Here is a 19,639-nt window from a genome sequence, read left to right as displayed (position 1 = left end):
ATTTATGAAGTCCTTTTTAAGGACCAAGGATATCAAGGATAAATAATACTCATTTTCTCCGCTATTTATGGGCCAATCTGGGCGTGCGACGGCTTCCTGTGTTCGGAAAAATGTCCCGGATCTGATGGAGTCCTTATCAAGGACCAAGGGTCAAGGATATTTTCTCCAGATATATATATTTTGTTTTCCCTCTTGTTTGTGGCCCGATCGGGGCGTGCCATGTTCCCCAGTGATCAGACAAATTTCCGTGATCCTTCGGTAAGGACTCAAACCACCCCAACAATACATATTTAGTTTTCACGGCTATTTGTGGGCCGATCTAGGCGTGCGATGGCTTCCTGTGATGGAAAAAATGTGCCTGATTTAAAGGAGTATTTACAAGGATCGGGGACATTTTCCCCAGTCCAAAATATTTAGTTTTCTCGCTATTTTTTTGTAATCGGCATAGTTTCACCGGTGCAGGATACAGCAAGGATGATATTTTGATTTATTTATCATAACTTAGCTCAGTATAAATAAATAAGCAAGTGGAAAACATTTGTATCCATCTAAATATATAGATGCGTATGAATATCCTGAAACCTGACAACAACGATATCTATCTAGAGTCTAGTAGCCTGCGTAGCCCCTGCCTTGGTTGCCATAGTCAAAATCGTTGTTGTCGAAGGCCAGGTCGGAGGATGACGTTGGCTTTTTGGCTCGCATCTTGCAAGGGGTGCGCTTCTGTCCTTCTGGGATCCGGCTGGGATACTTTGATAGGACTCCGTCTAGCGGGGAGAAATCGGATATGACTCGATTTGGGGCAAAGTGTAGGGTAAATCAGTCCTCTGTGAAGGAAGTTTTAAATTTTAGAATATATCCACAATTACGTGCTGAGTCACTTACGCTTCTCGAAGCTGTTACGGTGGCGTATGTATGGGCGGTTGCCCATGTTATTTCCCGTGGTCGTGAACCAACAATTCCGCCGTCCATCACTGGTCCCTGCTGCATAAGACGGGACGCCAGATTGTCGACTCAGCGGCATCATGGCTGCCACAGTCCAGGAGCAGGGGCGGGGTCACAGTTCGGCGGGGAGTACGCGATATCAGTTGGTCACTCTCGCTCATAAGAACCGGAAGACTAGAAGGGTAAAGCCCCTGGTAAACGATGGTGGGCATAACGGTGTCCGCGAGTACCCAAGAAGTATTCCTGGCCATCGGAGGGGCGACCTACTAAAATTAAAGAAAGACTTAAATAATGTAAATTAATAAATAATAACTTTACCTGGCGGGGTAAGATCACTATGGCTAAAGAGGGTCTCGGCCAATAGAGCTGTAGGCAATAACAAATTGTTAACGTATGCACTTAGTCCAACAGTTCTCAAATTTTGTAACACCTTCAATAAAATGCTACTTGTCCAGGTCCTTAAAATAGGAGTTTTTTCATAAGTTATATATGAACCAAAATAGCTCTAACTCTAACAGCTAAGTCCGCTGTTAGTTAAAAAAACATTGGTAAATGTTCAATATACGGGCCTATGATCAAAAAATCGTCAAAAAAACGAATGATGGACCGCGATCTGTCTAGAGTTCTTTATCATATATATCATATAAATATATACCGTTTGGTTCAATAGGTACCCGGTTTAACAAACAAACCAATTTTTGTTTGTCACAATTTAGATTTACTCTTGAACATATATCAATAATTAATACAAATAAATATTATCAACGAAAATTATGCAACAAAATTTAAATTAATTTATTATTATTTAATAACCTATAATGACTACGGTCCCTGATTATATTATTTTAAATAATGTTGTTGTTACAAATCGATTTTTATTAGATAACCTTGCATGATTTTTATTCCTTCAGGATATGAATAATTTTTGTGAAGAATATTTTTTTTTCGGGGTATTCTATTATCAAGTTTTGAATTATTTCCATTAGCTTGCTGTTCATATCGGACTGTTTTTGGGAGAGCTGATCAACAGTCATCTCCGAACGAACAATTCTTTGGTGTGACTTCGTCAGTTTAAGCCTTCGATAAGCCTTAGCACGTGTCTGTTTCCGAATAATTTGCTCTAAATTGGCGTGCTTAGACAAATGAGCATTCTCTATTTGAGTTCTGATCTTGACATCATCATCATTAATGTTATTCAGGTCTGATTGTATTCTTCTTAACATGAAAATCATGCGCTCAATCTTATTGACATCTTCTATTAAACGAGTTTCTGTTAGAAATTCTATTTCATTATGTATTAGAACTGCTCTATTGTTAACCTCATCAAGTCGTACTTGAGTTTGAGAGGCGGTCTGAAGTTTTAATATTTTTTCCCTTACATGTTCTTTAATAGTTGCATTAACAAAAATTTGTTCACGGTGCATAACACAATGTTCTAAGTCTTGAACCAGTCTTTCCTGTGCCCGCTTCAGTTGGCTATATCTTATATTCATACGATGAATTTCAGTTTTCATGGAGCCTATTTCACTATTTAATGAGCGCTCTGTCTTTGACCATTGAATTGTTTCTTCAAGTAATTTATATTTTGACTCCCAAGATAATGCCTCTCTATGTTTCTCTATCACTAAGTCTTTGTGAAGTTCAATTTCGTTTCGTAGTTCCGATATCAGCCCCTCCAACTTTAATATTCCAAGCTCGGCATCCTGATGAGAAGTAAAGGATAAATTTGTTGAATATACTAGTAAATTTGGGAGCATAGGCATACCTTTAGTTTTTGGCTGAGCTCAGTCTGCTCGTGTTCAAACTCAGTCTCTTCCAAATCATGGTGTATTCTCTTCTTGTACATTTTGTCGTTAAGCAATTCTAGTTTCGATGTATATTTCTGTATATACATACACAAGTCTTTAGTCTTATTTTCAGAAATTTCGAGCTCCTGATCAATTTTAAGAGACTTCTGTTTTATAATAGATAATTCTGCAAAATACAAATATTATTGCTATTAAATAAATAGTTCAGAAGAGCCAACTTCGGTGTACCAAAGTTTTTTCAGTTGGGCGACTAATAAATGTGTAAAACATTCTATCTTCTTTAAATCGAAATTATTCACATTGAAAAACATTGGGGAAAACGACCGAACCCCTTAAGAAACTATTCAAACAGAGAAAGCGCGATGCCAAACACCGTGGCGAATGATAAATAAATATCAATTTCTAAAAGTCTTTCTATGCCACTCTAGATTTGTTATTGTAACGTTTTCGCTTTGCATAATTCAGTATAGAGAAATAAATATAGAGAAGACTTTATTTTAGAGAAAATTTAGGTTCCGCTCCAAGCAAATGTCTCAATTTGACTGTTCCCAGTCAATACATGACAACCCAATTTTTGGCACTCGACCCAAACGTTGCAGTAATGTTTTACATTCCAATATAATATTTTATATTAATTTTAATTGAGAGATGGCTTTCAGATTGGCGCACACAAGTAAAGAACAAAATGAAAGCATGTTACTTTCACTCTCAACAAAAAAAGCTGTCCTTCTTTGGTACTGAACCACATACGCATCCTGCCAGCTTACGAAAGCTCACAGAAGCAGAAATTTTCTTCAGAACGGCCATAATGATTTGGGTCATATATAAAAAAGGCCGTGATCGCTTTTAGAAAAAAAAATATAAAAAACTTTAGCCGATACATATGTATATAACCGATACCCAACATTTCCATGATTGTACGACCCTAGATATAAAGTCAGAACGATATAGTGAAAAAACAGAAGCTTGAAGATGCTACACGCAATCTCAACGTACAAATCGATCGCAAAAATAAAAAAGGACCCCAAACGCGGTCTCATTGGGTCTATATAAAGAACCATTTTTTAAATGAGTTCGAATCCCTGCTCCTAATTCATTTGTTTACACATATCATTTTTGAATAACATTCAAAAACCTATCAAGTTCCTGACATCGAAAACCAACGAGAGTCCAGAAAGGTATGATAAGGTTATACACATCTGCCAGTCCTCCAATGCAATCGGAAAACTTTGGTATCGCGATGATTTCCAAGTCACGAAAAGATACAACGCAGCCATTGTCGAACAGACCAAAAAGCGTACTTAAACTTTTCTTTCAGAGTTTTCCTACTGCTCATCAGCCCATATATCTAAACTAGCAACAATCACATCAATTCCGCTTCCGAGATAAGCACGGACGATTAAGCACGTAGCCCGAATCACGTCAAAGATAAGTACTGCATTTGAGCAACGGGACCATTGTTCGGCACTATTCCTAGACGACGCACAAGCATTCGACCGAGATTGGACTGACCTATGTATGCACAAAATAACAAAGCTGTTGCCACAACACACCCATAACCTGCTCTAGTCGTATCTCGTGTGATAATGTGAGCTTTTTCTATTATATCCCTACAAAATAACCATGTAACAACATCGACGTTTTCTTATGACACCGCGATTCTCAATCGCTCCAGATGCCCAGTAAAGAACACTGCCCTTCGTTTCCCGCAGGCTTGTCACATAATGTACCAAATTTGATCTCAATCGGTGGAGAAGTTTTCGAGGATTTACGAACCAACATACCATTTTTTTATATTTTATATTATACGGGTATAAGTACCATTATGACTTACGTTTGCGGGTGACTTGAATTTCATTAAGCTGGTCGTTTCTTTTTTGCGACAAATTAACAAAATGATTCTGCAGCATTATCCAAAATTGTTGGTGCTCACGGATTTGCAGTTCACCAGCGTGAATTGATTTTTCAATTTGTTTTATCTGGAGTTGGTAAAGTTTTTTTAAAGAAAGAAAGTTCTTAACATTTAAATACTATATTACCTTTAGTTCAGTGGGGCTACCAGAGGCTTCACCAAATAACTTTTGCATGTTTTCTATTTTGTTGCTGACCCTTTCAAATAATTTCATTTTAACTTCAATTTTAGAGTGCATTTTTTTTAGCTCTGTCTCAAGAGTGCTGGATTTAAACTCAGATTGGTTTAGACTTTGTGTAATTAGATCATTTTGGGTTTTAGTTTTTAAAACTGAACTTCTTAGTTTTTCCACTTCGAGCATAGAGGACGCCAATTGACTCTGTACCTTTGAAAATGATAAATCAATATTTCGACGACGTTCTTGAGACTTATTTAATAATTTCAATCTATAAGCAGTAGCCTTATCCGCTACAAGTTGGTCTTGCGCCAACTTTAATATTGCTTCCTCAGTTCGAAATTTTTTTTGGTGATACTTCTCCAAGGAATAGTTAAGTTTCCGAATTTCCGAGAATAATCTGCTGCCATCACGAATTGCTTCTTGTAGATCGGCTTCAGTACTTCCTAAGAAGTCTGGTAGCTCATCCAGCTTAGCTTGTAACCGAAAAAGCGTTTCGTTTTCTTGTTGACCTGAAATAATTTGTTGTTAGATATGAAAATATTTTCATTTAATTTAAATTAGAATTTAAAACTCCGAACAAAACTAGATTGTTGCCCATTTTTAGCTCGGGCTGGTTTTGTACACCGGCACCGACGGACAATTCTACTAGAGGTCTCGAAAAAGGATAAAAAAGGGATTAACACTAATAAAATCTTAAAATGAACTTACAGTCACGTTGCAAAGAGTTCATATCATCGGCTAACCTTTGCTTAAATGATTCAAGTTTTCTATTTAGTTCCATTTCCTTTCCAATTTGTTTCTTAATTGCTTCAATGCCGGCCAGATTTAGCTTTATTGACTCTTTGTGTTTTCTAGTGTTAAATTTTAAATTAAGCTTTTGTAATTAGATTAGTTATTTTATACTTACCTCATATTGTCCTGAACTTGAAATAATATTTTATCTCTCAGTTGTATTGCTATAATAACTTCGCTCCAAGCTTGAGAAAGGCGCTTATGCTCATTTTGTAATACCTCTAGATCAGTATTGGCATCAGCTATACTCATATTTAAAATGCTTACTATATCCTTCATTGCTGTTTCCTCTTCACAAATTGACTGAAGCTCACTTTCTCTTTTTTTAACTTCCATATCTAACCGATAAAATAGAATGTCGGATTTTCGTTTCTCCTGAGATAGCTGTCTTTGTAATTGAGCATCTCTGCTAACAATACGTTTTGCATTTTTCACTTCATCTTCTACATCAAAGGCCCATTTTTTAATATTACTACCCAAACATTGCAGATCTTCCAGTTCCACCATCCGTTCATGATATAGTGCTTTTTGAGATCTGGTTAGTTTTTCTTTTTCTTCGTAATTTTTCTTATCTGTGTTTACTCCAAGTTCTTCCACTTGACGGCTCTGTACGTGTCTATCGATTTCAGCAGATATTTCTTTAATCTGTTCTTCTTGGAAACCCATTTTTTGCTGCATATCATATAATGTCAGGCCCTGCTCTTCCCGTCGTTTCTCCTTTGCCTTAACTTGGTACTTAATTTCTTCAATTTCATTTTCTAAGTTTTGTTTAGTACGTAACAGGTGATCTTTTAACGATCGCTGAAACTTGTGCAGAAGCGGATGATTCGGAGGAAGTATAGCCAATTGTTCCGGTTCAGGAGCCCGATGAGGTTCCATTTCCGAAACATTGGCAAAGTCGCACGAATCCAAGTCATCAGTGTCCGACATTTTTTTGCAATTGTTATAATGTTATTTTGAGAAAAATATATGCGTATGTAAAATATTTGAAATGATATTTTGACACTCACAAAATGTTTGGCAAATATAACAAAAAATATATCGAACCTACGTTGCTAAGGTTTTTAGGGTTGGTTTGTAATCGTCGGAGCTATCGAAATAATATTATATTATATATGCATATCCATATACCGAGTTGGTATAAGACAATTTTTTTTTTAAATAAAAATAACAGAATTTTTTAATTGTATCAGTTTTTAACGGTAAAATGGCATTTGGGAAGGTAAGTATCGGAGTTTTACGGTAAATGCGGCATTATAAGATTGGGTCAAACAGGTAACCCCTTAGCCGTTTATCCATAGATTTTTACAAACGATACCTTGAATGTATCTATCAAAAAACAAAAATTAAGCCCAAGATATATTTGTGGGTTCGATTTATGGCTGAATTTATCAGGATTTTCAGAATTGCAAAGTTCAATACAACCAGATAGATACTTAAGTTATGTTAAAAGAAGAAGCACAATTTTGAAAAAAACATTTAAAATACCTCAAAAATTTTGTAATATAAAACAACACCAAAAGTTATAAAGCCCCAAATCTAACAGAAAAGGTCGCTTTGGGTCGAAACGTAAATATGGTGTTCAAATAGACAAAACTTATTCCTGAAACATTCAAATATTTATTAAAAGGCTTTTCGGAACTGAATACAGTTCAAACGTTTGTATACGCTAAATACACATAGCACAAGATAGTGGATAATCAACATTATATATAAAATTCCAATAAATGTATTACTACAAACAACCTTTCGTTGCTTTGGTTGCTGCCTTTCATTAACATTTCTATTACATATAGTTAATTTTTGAAAATGCATTTTTCTTATTGTTCACTATTTAAATTGATTTTATCAACGTTAAGACTCTTAGACATAAACGTTAGAATGTCCGTTGCCTCCTCAATTTTTTTGGACGTTGGTTTGCCGGCACCGTGCCCGGCTTTTGTATAAACCCGCAATAATAGAGGATTATTTTGAAATTTGGAATTGCGTACAGCTTCTTGCAATGCGGCAGTAAATTTGAATGAATGCAAGGGACTGACACGATCATCGTGGTCGGCCGTCAAAATCAAAGTTGACGGATACTCCTTTTCGTTACTACCGGGTGTGTGTACATTATGTAGTGGAGAAAACTTGTAAAGATTTTCGAAGTGATCCTTTTCAGATGGATTTCCATAATCTGAGCACCATGCATGTCCAATGGTGAATTTATGAAACCGTAACATATCCATTACTCTGTTGAAGAGTTAAGAGTGTGTAAGTATAATTATTATAAACATTCAACTTATCTATATACGTCTTCGACCCTTAAAGTATATTATATTATATTATGTTCTTGTCCAGCCAAGCCGATATAACCATGTATGTATATACATTTGCCAACTTAATGAACAGAATCCAGAATAATTAATGAATCCTATTCAGTTACATGTTATACAGTCTCACTTGTATACTGCCTGCAGCAATACAAAATGGTATATGAAACAATTCTGAATAGTAACCGTTTTGCATAGAAACCCCAAGCGGATAGACGTACATGGTGATATCGACTTGGTTTCGAATAATTTATATATATGCATTCAATAAATGCAAAAGCAAATAATTTGTATTGCACGTAAAACTATATACGAACCCAACTTGCGCTACAGCAGCTCCGAACAAATCAGGACGTTGATTGATACAAGTTCCAACAAGGAGACCTCCGTTCGAACCACCTTGAATAACTAAACGGTCTTTCGACGTGTAATTATTATCAATTAAATACTCAGCTGCTGCTTGGAAGTCGTCGAACACATTTTGCTTATTAAACAAACGACCATCATTATGCCATTTTTCGCCGTATTCTCCGCCGCCACGTAAGTTTGGATAAGCCAACACGCCATCAAAGGTATCTATAAACATAAGTCTGTACGATTGGTTAGATATAAACTCAATAATACATCAGTTTGTCAATATACATACCCAGTGAGCCCAAAACAGGGAAGCATACTAATATTAAAGCCTCCATAACCGTAGAGAAGGCAAGGTCGGGGCTCAATAGTATCTCGTTTCATGCGAATTATAAACATTGGTATCTTAGTACCGTCTTTACTTTTATAAAATATCTGTTCAACAATGTAGTTTTCTCGACAGAAACCTTCCAAGTTGAGTTTGATTTCGCGAAACACTTTTGGCATGATCTCTGGGGTCTTAAAATCATATTGATAAATACATCCAGGACTCAAAAAGGAAGAAAAGTTATAAAAAATCTCTGAATACTTCTTCTCGCCTGAAGTTCCTACAATGGTACCGATATCTAAGTCGAATACACGCAATAGTTTTCCAGTTCGAAGACAATTGGCTTGCAAAACGGTCTAAAACAAAAATGAATCGATTATTTCTAATATTAGTTTTTTGGGCATAGTTCGTTTACTTTTACGTCTCTTATATAGCATACTAGAAGCTTGTCTTCGTCCACGCACCTAACCCAGTCTAACACATCAGTCTTGTGCTCCTAAAATACCAATTTTTGTAAGTTAAATGTTGCTTTAACCTAAGCTAATTAAGTACTTACTGCTATTAGAGTTTTCCAATTGCTTTCTTCTGGTTTCTCGAAGTCAATAATTATAACTTGATAATTGGGTGCCAATTTATTTGTACGAAAATATACCTTTGACCCTTCGTTGGTAACATACTAAAAAGCAGATATAAGTAAGAAAACATAAAACAAAATACATAAGCGTGTTTTACATATGTATGTACATATATATAATATAATTAAATAAATATTTGTGTTTTTTCTCTATAAGATTCTGTCCAACTTCATGTCAAATTTCAGCGCGATTTACCCATAGTTTTCTTTTGACAGCTGATTTTTGCTGAAATGTTTGGTATCGTATGGAAAAAAAACGATTTTCGTTCTCTCACACAACATTATTTTTTAAAAGGCAACCTAATGTTGCCTCGGCAATGTCCGAGGGCATTTATCTATTCCCAAACGTCAAGAGATGGCTCATTAATAAACAATTGAGCAATGGAGCATATAACAGACCTTTCACAAAAAATTGGAAAATCACTGGAATAAGTGTGCTCCCTAAAAGTGTGTTCCATTAACTAAAAAAAAGACAAAACCATATTTTTCATACCTAAGTTGTCTGAAACTTTTTGTTTTTATATATATTTTGTCTCTTTTATCATATGGGTCATTCATAAAGAACATAACTCATTTGCCCTCGGATCGTCTTAGTGTTGTGTTGCCTTTCAAATCTGTTTAGGAATGTCATATTTGAAAGCACTTCATAGCACTTGAAGCACACTTTCATTCTCTAGGTCAAGACCTATAATAAAATCCCGAATGAGCCGCACTATTTCACACATACCTACATACCACATACCTACACATACATACATAACACATACCCTTTTGTGGGGTGTTAATTAGTTAGTTTCTTTGGATTCACATTGATCAAATAATCATTGAACTGTAATCAATGTACTGATGAATCAGAATATGCACTCACACGCTTGAACTCATGGAAACCAAAATAGAATGTGTTCAAATATTCCATGGAATATTAATGTCTGGATAGTGTTATCATTTGTCTTACGAAAAAATTAAACCCTTTTTAGATCCATACCGAAAAGGAAAGACTGTTTTGTGATTGCTAAAGATCCCTATTCCCCATAATGCTAAGTTGCTCCATTGCTCACGCCAAGCAGAAATCTCTGTGATAAGTGATTGGGATGTATAGACGTAATCTAGTAACTTAATATTCTTAAGAATAACAAAATTTCACTTACATCATAGTCCGCTTCAAATTTTTCCACAATTTTTTTAATATTCAGTTTTGAATTAATTTCTTTACCAGGTTCAAGGTCTGCGTAGTACACAATGTTGTCTCGACAATCTTTAACGATAGCCAGTATTAAATATAGTCCACAATCAGATACTACAGATTGACTAAAACAAAAGAAAATTGCAGGGTTAATTATATGCATACTTATGTATAAAAATAAGAATTTTAGTTTTTTGTAAAGGTTAGAATTGATTGCGAAACTTGCAGATAGCTAGTTAAAAAAAAAAAAAAAAACCCTGGCATCAGACCCACTTTTTCCGATATGGTACTTTTACAAGTGTATAGTAAAACTTCGCACCGCCCCCTTCTGCCCACACAAAGGACGCTCATCTGTGGCAGTCGTTATTTTGATGATACGAGAAAACCAAATACTATTCAAGCTACTATTCAATACTATTCAGATTTTGCACTGTAGAAGATATGGTCATCCTCACCGATTCTGCGTTTTTGGTTTTATCGTATCTTTAAAAATGTGGATGCCACAGATTTTCGTCCTTTGTGGGGGCGGAAGTAGGCGGGGCGAAGTTTTGAAATATTTTTGTAGCAGTGACATATCACAGAAGTCTGGATCTAAAACATCGTTGCTCTAGCTCTTATATTCTTTGAGCACTAGGCGCTGAAGGGGACGGACGGACGGACGGACAGACGGACAGACAGACAGGGCTCAATCGACTCGGCTATTGATGCTGATCAAGAATATATATACTTTATGGGGTCGGAAACGATTCCTTCTGGACGTTACACACATCCACTTTTACCACAAATCTAATATACCCCAATACTCATTTTGAGTACCGGGTATAACTATCGTGTGTGTCATGCAACAGCTGTGTAATTTTATAGTACTATAGTTTTGATCAAAATTACTTTTAGTGCCACTGAACAATTTAAAAATGCAGTAAAACAAATTAACATATAAAAGAATATATACAATATATACATAAATTATGCTTACATGCGCCATGAAGGTTCATCGGGAAATTCGACAACAAGAGTATCTTTATCCTGACTTTCTCCCAGTCGATGATAGTACAGTTTTTGATTTTCATTTTGTTTTGTCTCAGAGCCATCAGTTTTTCCATCTTGCTCAGAATATCTCTATAATAAAATTATTTTTTTATTAATAACACAATAAAAAGCACAAACTATTTTGAATGAGTTGTTATTAAAGCAGAAAAAAAACATTTCAACATTTTTTTTTTTATTTGAGTGTTTTCATAAATAAAATTATTGTAGAGAGCGAATGGTTGAAACCTACGGAAGCTTGTTCAAACCTGTTCGTTTGTTCTTAATGCGCTCTTTGCTCAACCAATGAGATTATGGTCTCGGTCTCTTTATGCATTCGTTCACGTGAGACACTTCGTTGATCAAAGTTGGCAGAAAGTTGCTTTTGCAAATGTATGTGTGTGGGTCTCGTAAAATTTAATTAAGCTTAACGACAAAGAGTGTGACAATTTTTCGGACCTTAAAACGGGAACCTTCCCTTAATGTTTCTTGCAATGTAAATTCCATATATCACGAAACAATGTAAAGCACGTTAAGACTATTACTTACACAATAAAAAAATCCCTTGTTATCTTTGGTCCATGATATTTCGGAAAACTTAACCTTGTTAAGTATTTCATTCAGGTCTTTACCAGTCTCGGTATTTCGTATAAGAATCTTAATCCAATCGGACCCACTTTCACTTAATCCATATGCCATATAGCTGCCGTCATCTGAAAATGACTTTTGAGCCAAGGCAATTGTACCATCATCAGATAATTTGTTAGGATCGAGGAATTCTTTGCTATCTCCATTCAAAGATGTTTGTTGATACATAACGCTCTGATTTTGCAGACCGGTGTTCATAAAATAATAATAATAACTTCCATATCGCATGGGGCAGCCATATTTGGCATAGTTCCATAGTTTAGTGAGTTTTGAGTTTATTTTGTTCCACTCGTTGCAATTTTCGAGGAACGGCCGACTTATATTATTTTGAGACTTGACAAACTGTTGCGTTTCTGTTGAATCCGGATCCTCAAGCCATCGGTATACATCTTTTATCTTACTGCCATGGAAGTTATCTTCAACAGTTTCATCCCTCCGAGCAGTTGGATATAGATTAGGATCTATTCCCTTTTTTGATACAGCCGAAGGCTTCAGGTCAGTAGTTTTTGACATATCTCGTAATCCTTTGTTATATACATATGTTCATATAAATGTAAAAGAAAATTGATTACTTATTCCTTACAATACATACATATATACACTTTATGTCAATCATGTGCATTAAATATCAAACGAATTACTTACGAAAAAACCGGGGGTGTGAAGTTCGAGGCAAGAAATCAAGTACAAAACGCAATGACAATGCAACCTGAATATTTTTATGCATTTGCAGTTCTATTTATTTTTACTCAGTTCGATTATTAACACCGGTATTCTTTTAAGTGTTTCTTTGATTATTTGATATATTGGGTATTCCTGTAGGTAATTTTAATTTAGATTTTGTGGATCATTTAGTGCATGTGTATTTCTACTTTTAATTTTATTTCATACATGCCTATTCTTAAACTATTTAAAATAAAACGGAGCACATGGTGGCGATTTACAAATTTATCAACAGCGTTTCGGTCAAGCCGGTAAACTAAAAAAGAGTAAAATCTGATTAGATAGATAATTCTAAATAATTCTAAATCGCTTTCAGGAATGCGATAAAGGATCTACACTTTTAGCGGATGGTTAGGGCTATTATTTCATCGACCGATTAACTAAATGAATTGCTAAATAAGAGGAAATTCTCGATTACGAACAGATATATTTGTTTAATAAAATTGGTTCATAACCAGACTCCACCCAAACTCTTTTGCTTTTAATATTTTATTCACACTGACGACCATACATCATCCATTTTGGTTCGTAAGGTTTTGACGTTCCGCAAATTTCTTAGTTATTCCACCAACCAAATGGTATGCTCCTAAGCCGCATGTGTCTTCTTCTCGATATTTAGCATATAGTTTACACATATGTATAACCCTAAAAAACAATCAATATCAAACAAAAATTGTACGCGCCTATACATATTCAAATCGTTGAAGACAAAAATAAGAAGAAAAAAAAAAAACCAACACACACAATACAAGAAGGAGATACCAGAAATTGGAGGGTCCCGAAATAATTCCGTTAATGTCCACCAGGACAGATACAACTGCATCTCTAGTATTCTTTCGGCAACCATGGCGCCGCACCAAAGGGGATTAAACTGACAAATCTTTTGGAGATTGTATGGAAAGTCCTGAAGGAGCAGCAGAGATTACAGAATGAGCACCAGGAAACAACGTGAGAGATACCTCAGCAAATTGCCAATATACTTATTTTAAATTGTGGAAATATACCAGTTCAGACCAAAATATTGTTATTTTTCATCAGCTGCTTTTTGACAGATGATAAATGGTGGCAATGTGAATCGGGGTTTCACACCTGTCAAAAAATCCCACCGATCCCACGGGACGTGCTCAAAGTTCAGAGTCTATAAACCAAACTTCCCGCGTTCTCATTAATGTAGTAGTTTCCACACAATGTATTGCAATGCCAATATCGAGAAAATGTACTTAAAGCAAGTTTGTACATACGTACTAAGTAAATATATACATAAGTAAATTTATGATTTAAGATTTAACTTATACAATATATTTAAGGTAAATGTTCGATCTACAGGTCTATGCTACTAAAATTAAAAAAAAAAACAAAAAACAAAAAAACACTCGATGGACCGCGATTGCTCATGGTTCGCTTTCAATTATATTCTAAAGTTTTATTTTTGCCCATACAAAATGTAAACATAATAACAGAAGATTTTAAATAAAATGTCAGAGTTAACAAACATTTTTGTACATGAGTATCGACATATTTTTTTAAATGTGTTTACGCAAAAGGCAGCGCTTCAAAATAAGATTTTCGGTTTTGCCTCTAATATTTCAATTTATATGTTTTCAGATCGACCAACCAACCTTCACTCTATGGGGAAAATCACTATGATAAAATAATTAAATAATATTACAAATATATACTTAATTATTATTAATATCTACATCGCATTCATCTTCATGGTCAGAAGCATTATCTAGAAACGCATAGACTAGACATGAATGAGTCTGTAAAAGGTGTCAGTTATACTGTTATGACTGCCATAGTATATAACGATTATTTATCTATATATAGTGCAGCTGTCTAATCACAAAAATGTTGAAATTTCGCAATTAAAATGATGCGAAAACTTTGAACAACTTTAGGAAGTACAAAATTGACGAAAAATTTGTGCCATCTGAAACGGCTCCACTGGCCTTGTTAAGTGTTGTTTTAAGTGAGTTAAAGTAGAAGACTGGATAAATTATTTAAAAGCATGAATACAAAAATTTAGTTTTAATTGCACCATGCTCTAATTTCTTAAATCAGAAAAACTAATTGTTATTTTTATATTACAGCTGTCATATCAGGTGTATTATATCATACACATTTTCCAGTCGTTCCGCAAAGATGTGCCCTACTGTGTGACAGGGCTATGAAAACTATTATTGTTTCATTTTCTACGTTCCAATATGATCAAGTTTTCCTAATTGTTGTATATTAAATTGCAACCCTGTAAAACATCATACTTCCGGTCACGCTTGCGGCTTGGTTCTTTCTTTCTTTTAAATCTGTCGTCGCTATAGGGTAAGTCGTCTCCATAAGTTTCGAATTTTGTGGATCAATAAATTTATTAGGTTGCTTGGCTAAGATAATTTTAAGAGATATATACGATCGGAAGTATAATTTATTGGTTATATGTATTAGGCGATACATGTGGAATGTGTTACTCATATGTTCAGTAACGTAAAGACCACATCTTATTTGCAAGCAGTTTAAAATATCACGAAAATTGTATTCAAGGTAAGTTAACATTTCCATAAGTTGTTTGGATTATTACAGTCTGAACACCTTTAGAGTGTATGCGAATTTCTCCCTAAATGGTATCAAAATGTATCTTCTAACTTATATTTCAGCGCTTTGGATTGTAAACTTCACAATGCCTCAAAATGAGTACATGGAACGCCACAGAAAGCTGTACGGAAGGCGTCTTGATTACGAAGAACGTAAACGTAAAAAGGAAGCTCGACTACCAAAAGAGAGGGCCCGTAAAGCACGCAAGTTACGAGGAATTAAAGCAAAGTTGTTCAATAAGGAGCGACGAAATGAAAAGATCCAAATTAAGAAGAATATTCAATCACATGAGGAGAAAAAACTGAAAAAACAAGATGAAAAGGTTGAGGATGGAGCTTTACCTCATTACTTGCTTGACAGGGGAGTCCAGTCAAGTGCTAAAGTGCTTTCCAATATGATCAAGCAGAAACGCAAGGAAAAAGCTGGAAAGTGGGACGTGCCCATACCAAAAGTTCGCGCCCAGTCGGATGCTGAAGTTTTCAAGGTTCTAAAGACTGGAAAAACTAAGCGCAAAGCATGGAAGCGAATGGTTACAAAAGTCACATTTGTGGGAGAGAATTTTACTCGAAAACCACCTAAATTTGAACGTTTTATTCGACCAATGGGACTACGAATGAAAAAAGCTCATGTAACCCATCCAGAATTGAAAGCTACCTTCCATTTACCTATTATTGGTGTAAAGAAAAATCCCAGTTCACCAATGTTTACATCGTTGGGTGTTATCACAAAAGGCACAGTTCTAGAAGTTAATATCTCTGAGCTGGGATTGGTGACACAAACTGGAAAAGTTGTGTGGGGAAAATATGCACAAGTTACAAACAACCCGGAAAATGATGGTGTTATTAATGCAGTACTTTTGGTTTAGTGGTTCAAGAAATAATTTTTTAATTGAAATTTTCACGTTAATAAACCCATATATAGACAACAAAAGAGCGTTTAATTATTATATTTATAATAGTTTTTTTTTTTGTTTTTAAGGTTTATATTAATTTTCCGCTTTAAATTCTTTTTTTTTCAGTTTGGTGACTGGACTAAACCATGCAGATCTTTGTAAAGACCCTAACGGGCAAGACCATAACTCTTGAGGTCGAACCTTCGGATACCATCGAAAATGTCAAAGCCAAGATCCAGGACAAAGAAGGAATTCCTCCAGATCAACAGCGTTTGATCTTCGCTGGCAAGCAATTGGAAGATGGCCGAACACTGTCTGATTATAACATTCAGAAGGAGTCCACCTTGCATTTAGTACTTCGGCTTCGTGGTGGAGCCAAAAAACGCAAGAAGAAGAACTATTCCACCCCTAAGAAAATTAAGCACAAGAGGAAGAAGGTCAAGCTCGCGGTCTTGAAGTACTACAAGGTATATAGTTCTGCCGACCTGGAAAATATAAAAGAGATCTGTTCTTGGAATTCTTGAGTCTTGGTCTTGCGCTCGTTGACTCAACATTATATTAATTCTATATTGGAATCTTATTAAATTCTATTTAATATTCAACAGGTGGATGAGAATGGAAAGATTCATCGTCTGCGCCGTGAGTGCCCTGGAGAGAACTGTGGGGCTGGAGTTTTCATGGCTGCTCACGAAGATCGTCATTATTGCGGAAAATGCAATTTGACCTTTGTCTTCAGCAAACCCGAAGAAAAGTAATTCAAATGCCAAACGGCAGATTTTGAACATGTATGTGTTTGAATTCAACCAATAAAGATTGTAATTGAGTTACATAAGTAAAAACAGAAATATGTACTGTTTCTTTTTCCTTTTTTTTATCTAAAGTTAACTGCGATTGCAAATGGTTTAAATAGATATGAATGATTAAATGAAACTAAAGCTTGTAAGTTTCATACAAAATTATAATTGTAAATCAAATTAAAAATGGAGTGGGGTAACTTTTATACGAATTATGTTGCTGTGAAACAAAATTATTGCCGAGGTATGTGAAGATATGAAAGATTGAATAAAGTTTCTATCTTTGCTAATTCCCATAATCATAATTGGATCAGGTCAGCATCAGCTTGGATTGGAGATCTAAATAGTTTTCAAGGAAAAGTTATGACTGCAAATTGGTAGTCGTAATCGTGCGTATGCCATATAAACGATCGGTAAGGTTCTCAGAAAAGCTTGGTTTTTTTTTTTTGATAATCCAAACAATGGATCTCAAGTGTATAACCCATTTCTTTCTCATTTTTACGTAAGGCACAAATAGTGTTCGCAAAGTTTTGCCGTTCCGAAAATGTGTCGGCGCGTTTTTAAGTGTTATTTAGCTGATAGTTTTCATATGCCACCATAAAGAACATGGCAAAAATATAAAACCTCGCGCCTTGACAAATTTTTAATATTGAACTTACAAATCGTATAAGACCAAAGAAAACAAGGAGCAAAACTTGCGGGGGTCCCGAAATATTTCCGTTCAGGTCGACAAGGAGAGTTCCAACTGTAGCGCCCAAGGCAAATGGAAAATCTTCAGGAGATTACTCGAGAAAGGCCAGAAATCCAGAAGGAGCACTAGAAAACAAATCGAGAGATACTTTAGCAAAAAAAAAGACCAGCTTCGATTATATGATCATTGGAGGTGATTGCGTTACCTCTTACGGAAAAGACTCTTTTTTGTTTTGTTTTGTGGCAGCAGCATTGTCATTTTGTGCATAAGCCCGTCTAGCGTCCATTAAAGATACGACTGTTTCTATTGGAGAGCTTGGTTTTCGATGGGCCCTCTACAGTGGATGCTTTGTGCTGTATGGTAAAATTTTCTCTATGTAGCGGCGTTGGGCGTCTTCTTCTTCTCTTTTTAAAGATTTGGTTGGTTTCCAAAGTAGTTGTGTTGAGTGTTTAGATTTTTGCTGTTGTAACGAGTACAGCTCCCACTGCATCAGCAGAGCAGTCTATGTCTTCTTCAACGTTTATCTGCGGGGTTAGTTATTTTATTTAAGCTAGTTGGTTCTGTGCGTTGTGAGCCTGTAAAGCTGCTCTACGAATTTCAGGCATTGAAGAAGCCTTGGTAGAGCAGGCGAGTGATCATTCGATAGATCCGAAAGCGACTTAGTACTTGGTGGTGTGTGTGTTGGTGCAAGGATCTGAGTCGTGGCAGTCTACACAGGCTTCGCAGACTGATCCTAGCGTACAGTAAGTCTTGGGGTACCCATTTTCCTGGAAATTCGTGCATTGCAGTGATTCGGAGGTGAAACAGGAGCTGCAGTTTGTAGATTGGGTGGACTTCATTTTCCATCAATGTTCGGACGTCTGGTTCGAGCTCGACCATTAGAAGTTGTTGCCCATATCGCATCTGGGATTTCAGCAGAAGTGACGTTCGGTTCTATGCCTTTAAGTACCACCTGCAGGCTTTTTCTTCGTTTGAGTTGATACGTGTATTAGTTTTTCTTTGTGTCATTTAGATATTTGAATACCACTCGGACTTGCTCTTCAGTTATTGCGTGAAGTTTTCGTGTATTTTTTCTTTAGTAATAGGAATAAGTTCAACAACTTTGTTAAGAAGTTGAGCTGAGTTTTATCTTGATTTAAATGAAGCGATCTTATCCGGTCTGTCAAGCCGGAATAGCTTTTTTGCTCAAAAGGGGCCTAGCTGAAGCCACCGGGTCGCAGGTTGCGGATAGCGAGATGCCAACCTCAATATGTGGGTCAGCTACGAATAAGAGGCCTTCCCTAGGGAAAGTACCAAAAATAAGCAGGCCCGGACAGCCAGCGCGTATTCGCAAACAATTTCGATGCGCTTGTGGTGCCGCCTCGTATAAGTCATACACTCCTACACACCGTATATCCAAATCCCAACCCCCAAACTCACCTCATACCGGGCTGGACTAAGTGTGTTATTCAACCCGTGCCGAGAGTCAGCCTGCCTGGGGGCCCGGTCTAGAAAATAGCCTAGTCGCGAATGGAGAGCTCAGGGACTTGGCAGCACCCTGTTCTCACAATGCCTTACCCGGGCAACGAGGATCTCTACCCTGGCTGACCTTCTTTGCATTTCGTGGGATGACATATATGTATATGAGAACACAAAAGAAAAATGAGACCGGCGCTCACCAAACGATTATAGTGAACAGACTCAAGCACGAAAAGGAAGCGGCCCGAAAGCCTGGCCCAACCAGCTCAACAGCTGAAAATACGTGCACGGTGGAAGGCGCTGGTACGAACCCGAGTGAGTCCCATCCCGAAACTGGGGTGGGTGGCAAAGCACCTCTCCAAACTTACACTT

General features: G+C 36.2%; 4 protein-coding genes across 5 annotated transcripts; 2 read left to right on the top strand and 2 right to left on the bottom strand.

Annotated features, from left to right (window-relative positions):
* Positions 1-1,768: 1,768 nt before the first annotated feature.
* Positions 1,769-6,786, bottom strand: LOC108161606 (coiled-coil domain-containing protein 40). The gene is made up of 6 exons (XM_017295901.2): positions 5,751-6,786; positions 5,552-5,694; positions 4,793-5,352; positions 4,588-4,732; positions 2,711-2,919; positions 1,769-2,648 (listed from the first exon to the last, which is right to left on the bottom strand). Exons 1-6 carry the CDS (start codon positions 6,563-6,565, stop codon positions 1,845-1,847), a joined length of 2,676 nt encoding a protein of 891 aa, XP_017151390.1. The 5' UTR covers positions 6,566-6,786; the 3' UTR covers positions 1,769-1,844.
* Positions 6,787-7,235: 449 nt separating this feature from the next.
* On the bottom strand, positions 7,236-12,885 carry LOC108161607 (prolyl endopeptidase). Its single transcript, XM_017295903.2, has 9 exons — positions 12,766-12,885; positions 12,022-12,644; positions 11,423-11,565; positions 10,412-10,571; positions 9,186-9,305; positions 9,045-9,125; positions 8,594-8,985; positions 8,265-8,537; positions 7,236-7,867 (listed from the first exon to the last, which is right to left on the bottom strand). The coding sequence occupies exons 1-9, from the start codon at positions 12,845-12,847 to the stop codon at positions 7,456-7,458; spliced, it is 2,286 nt and encodes a 761-aa protein (XP_017151392.1). The 5' UTR covers positions 12,848-12,885; the 3' UTR covers positions 7,236-7,455.
* A 2,192-nt stretch (positions 12,886-15,077) lies between these two features.
* On the top strand, positions 15,078-17,169 carry LOC108161615 (ubiquitin-40S ribosomal protein S27a). Its single transcript, XM_017295915.2, has 3 exons — positions 15,078-15,165; positions 16,451-16,791; positions 16,930-17,169. The coding sequence occupies exons 2-3, from the start codon at positions 16,471-16,473 to the stop codon at positions 17,077-17,079; spliced, it is 471 nt and encodes a 156-aa protein (XP_017151404.1). The 5' UTR covers positions 15,078-15,165; positions 16,451-16,470; the 3' UTR covers positions 17,080-17,169.
* LOC108161613 (ribosome biogenesis protein NSA2 homolog) lies at positions 15,086-16,362 on the top strand. 2 transcript variants are annotated; one of them, XM_033393916.1, is made up of 3 exons: positions 15,103-15,165; positions 15,286-15,381; positions 15,495-16,362. In XM_033393916.1, the coding sequence occupies exon 3, from the start codon at positions 15,518-15,520 to the stop codon at positions 16,295-16,297; it is 780 nt and encodes a 259-aa protein (XP_033249807.1). In that variant the 5' UTR covers positions 15,103-15,165; positions 15,286-15,381; positions 15,495-15,517; the 3' UTR covers positions 16,298-16,362. The 2 variants fall into 2 exon arrangements, with proteins under 2 accessions (XP_017151401.2, XP_033249807.1); XM_017295912.2 differs by lacking the exon at positions 15,286-15,381 and having other exon boundaries at positions 15,086-15,165.
* Positions 17,170-19,639: the final 2,470 nt, after the last annotated feature.

The sequence above is a fragment of the Drosophila miranda genome, chromosome 4 (genome assembly GCF_003369915.1).
Source record: "Drosophila miranda strain MSH22 chromosome 4, D.miranda_PacBio2.1, whole genome shotgun sequence".
Taxonomy (NCBI): Eukaryota; Metazoa; Arthropoda; class Insecta; order Diptera; family Drosophilidae; genus Drosophila; species Drosophila miranda.
The sequence above is the reverse complement of the archived record's forward strand: the minus strand, read 5'-3'. Positions and strand labels throughout refer to the sequence as shown.

Coding starts and splice junctions, on each gene's coding strand:
- LOC108161606 (XM_017295901.2), bottom strand. CDS start 6,565: ATGTCGGACACTGATGACTTGGATTCGTGCGACTTTGCCAATGTTTCG. Junction 5,353..5,551: donor GAACTCTTTGCAACGTGACT/GTAAGTTCATTT, acceptor AAATTATTTCAG/GTCAACAAGAAAACGAAACG. Junction 2,920..4,587: donor AATTCAAGTCACCCGCAAAC/GTAAGTCATAAT, acceptor TGTATTTTGCAG/AATTATCTATTATAAAACAG.
- LOC108161607 (XM_017295903.2), bottom strand. CDS start 12,847: ATGCATAAAAATATTCAGGTTGCATTGTCATTGCGTTTTGTACTTGAT. Junction 12,645..12,765: donor TTCACACCCCCGGTTTTTTC/GTAAGTAATTCG, acceptor TATATAACAAAG/GATTACGAGATATGTCAAAA. Junction 7,868..8,264: donor GCTGCTGTAGCGCAAGTTGG/GTTCGTATATAG, acceptor ACTCTTCAACAG/AGTAATGGATATGTTACGGT.
- LOC108161613 (XM_017295912.2), top strand. CDS start 15,518: ATGCCTCAAAATGAGTACATGGAACGCCACAGAAAGCTGTACGGAAGG.
- LOC108161615 (XM_017295915.2), top strand. CDS start 16,471: ATGCAGATCTTTGTAAAGACCCTAACGGGCAAGACCATAACTCTTGAG. Junction 16,792..16,929: donor CGGTCTTGAAGTACTACAAG/GTATATAGTTCT, acceptor AATATTCAACAG/GTGGATGAGAATGGAAAGAT.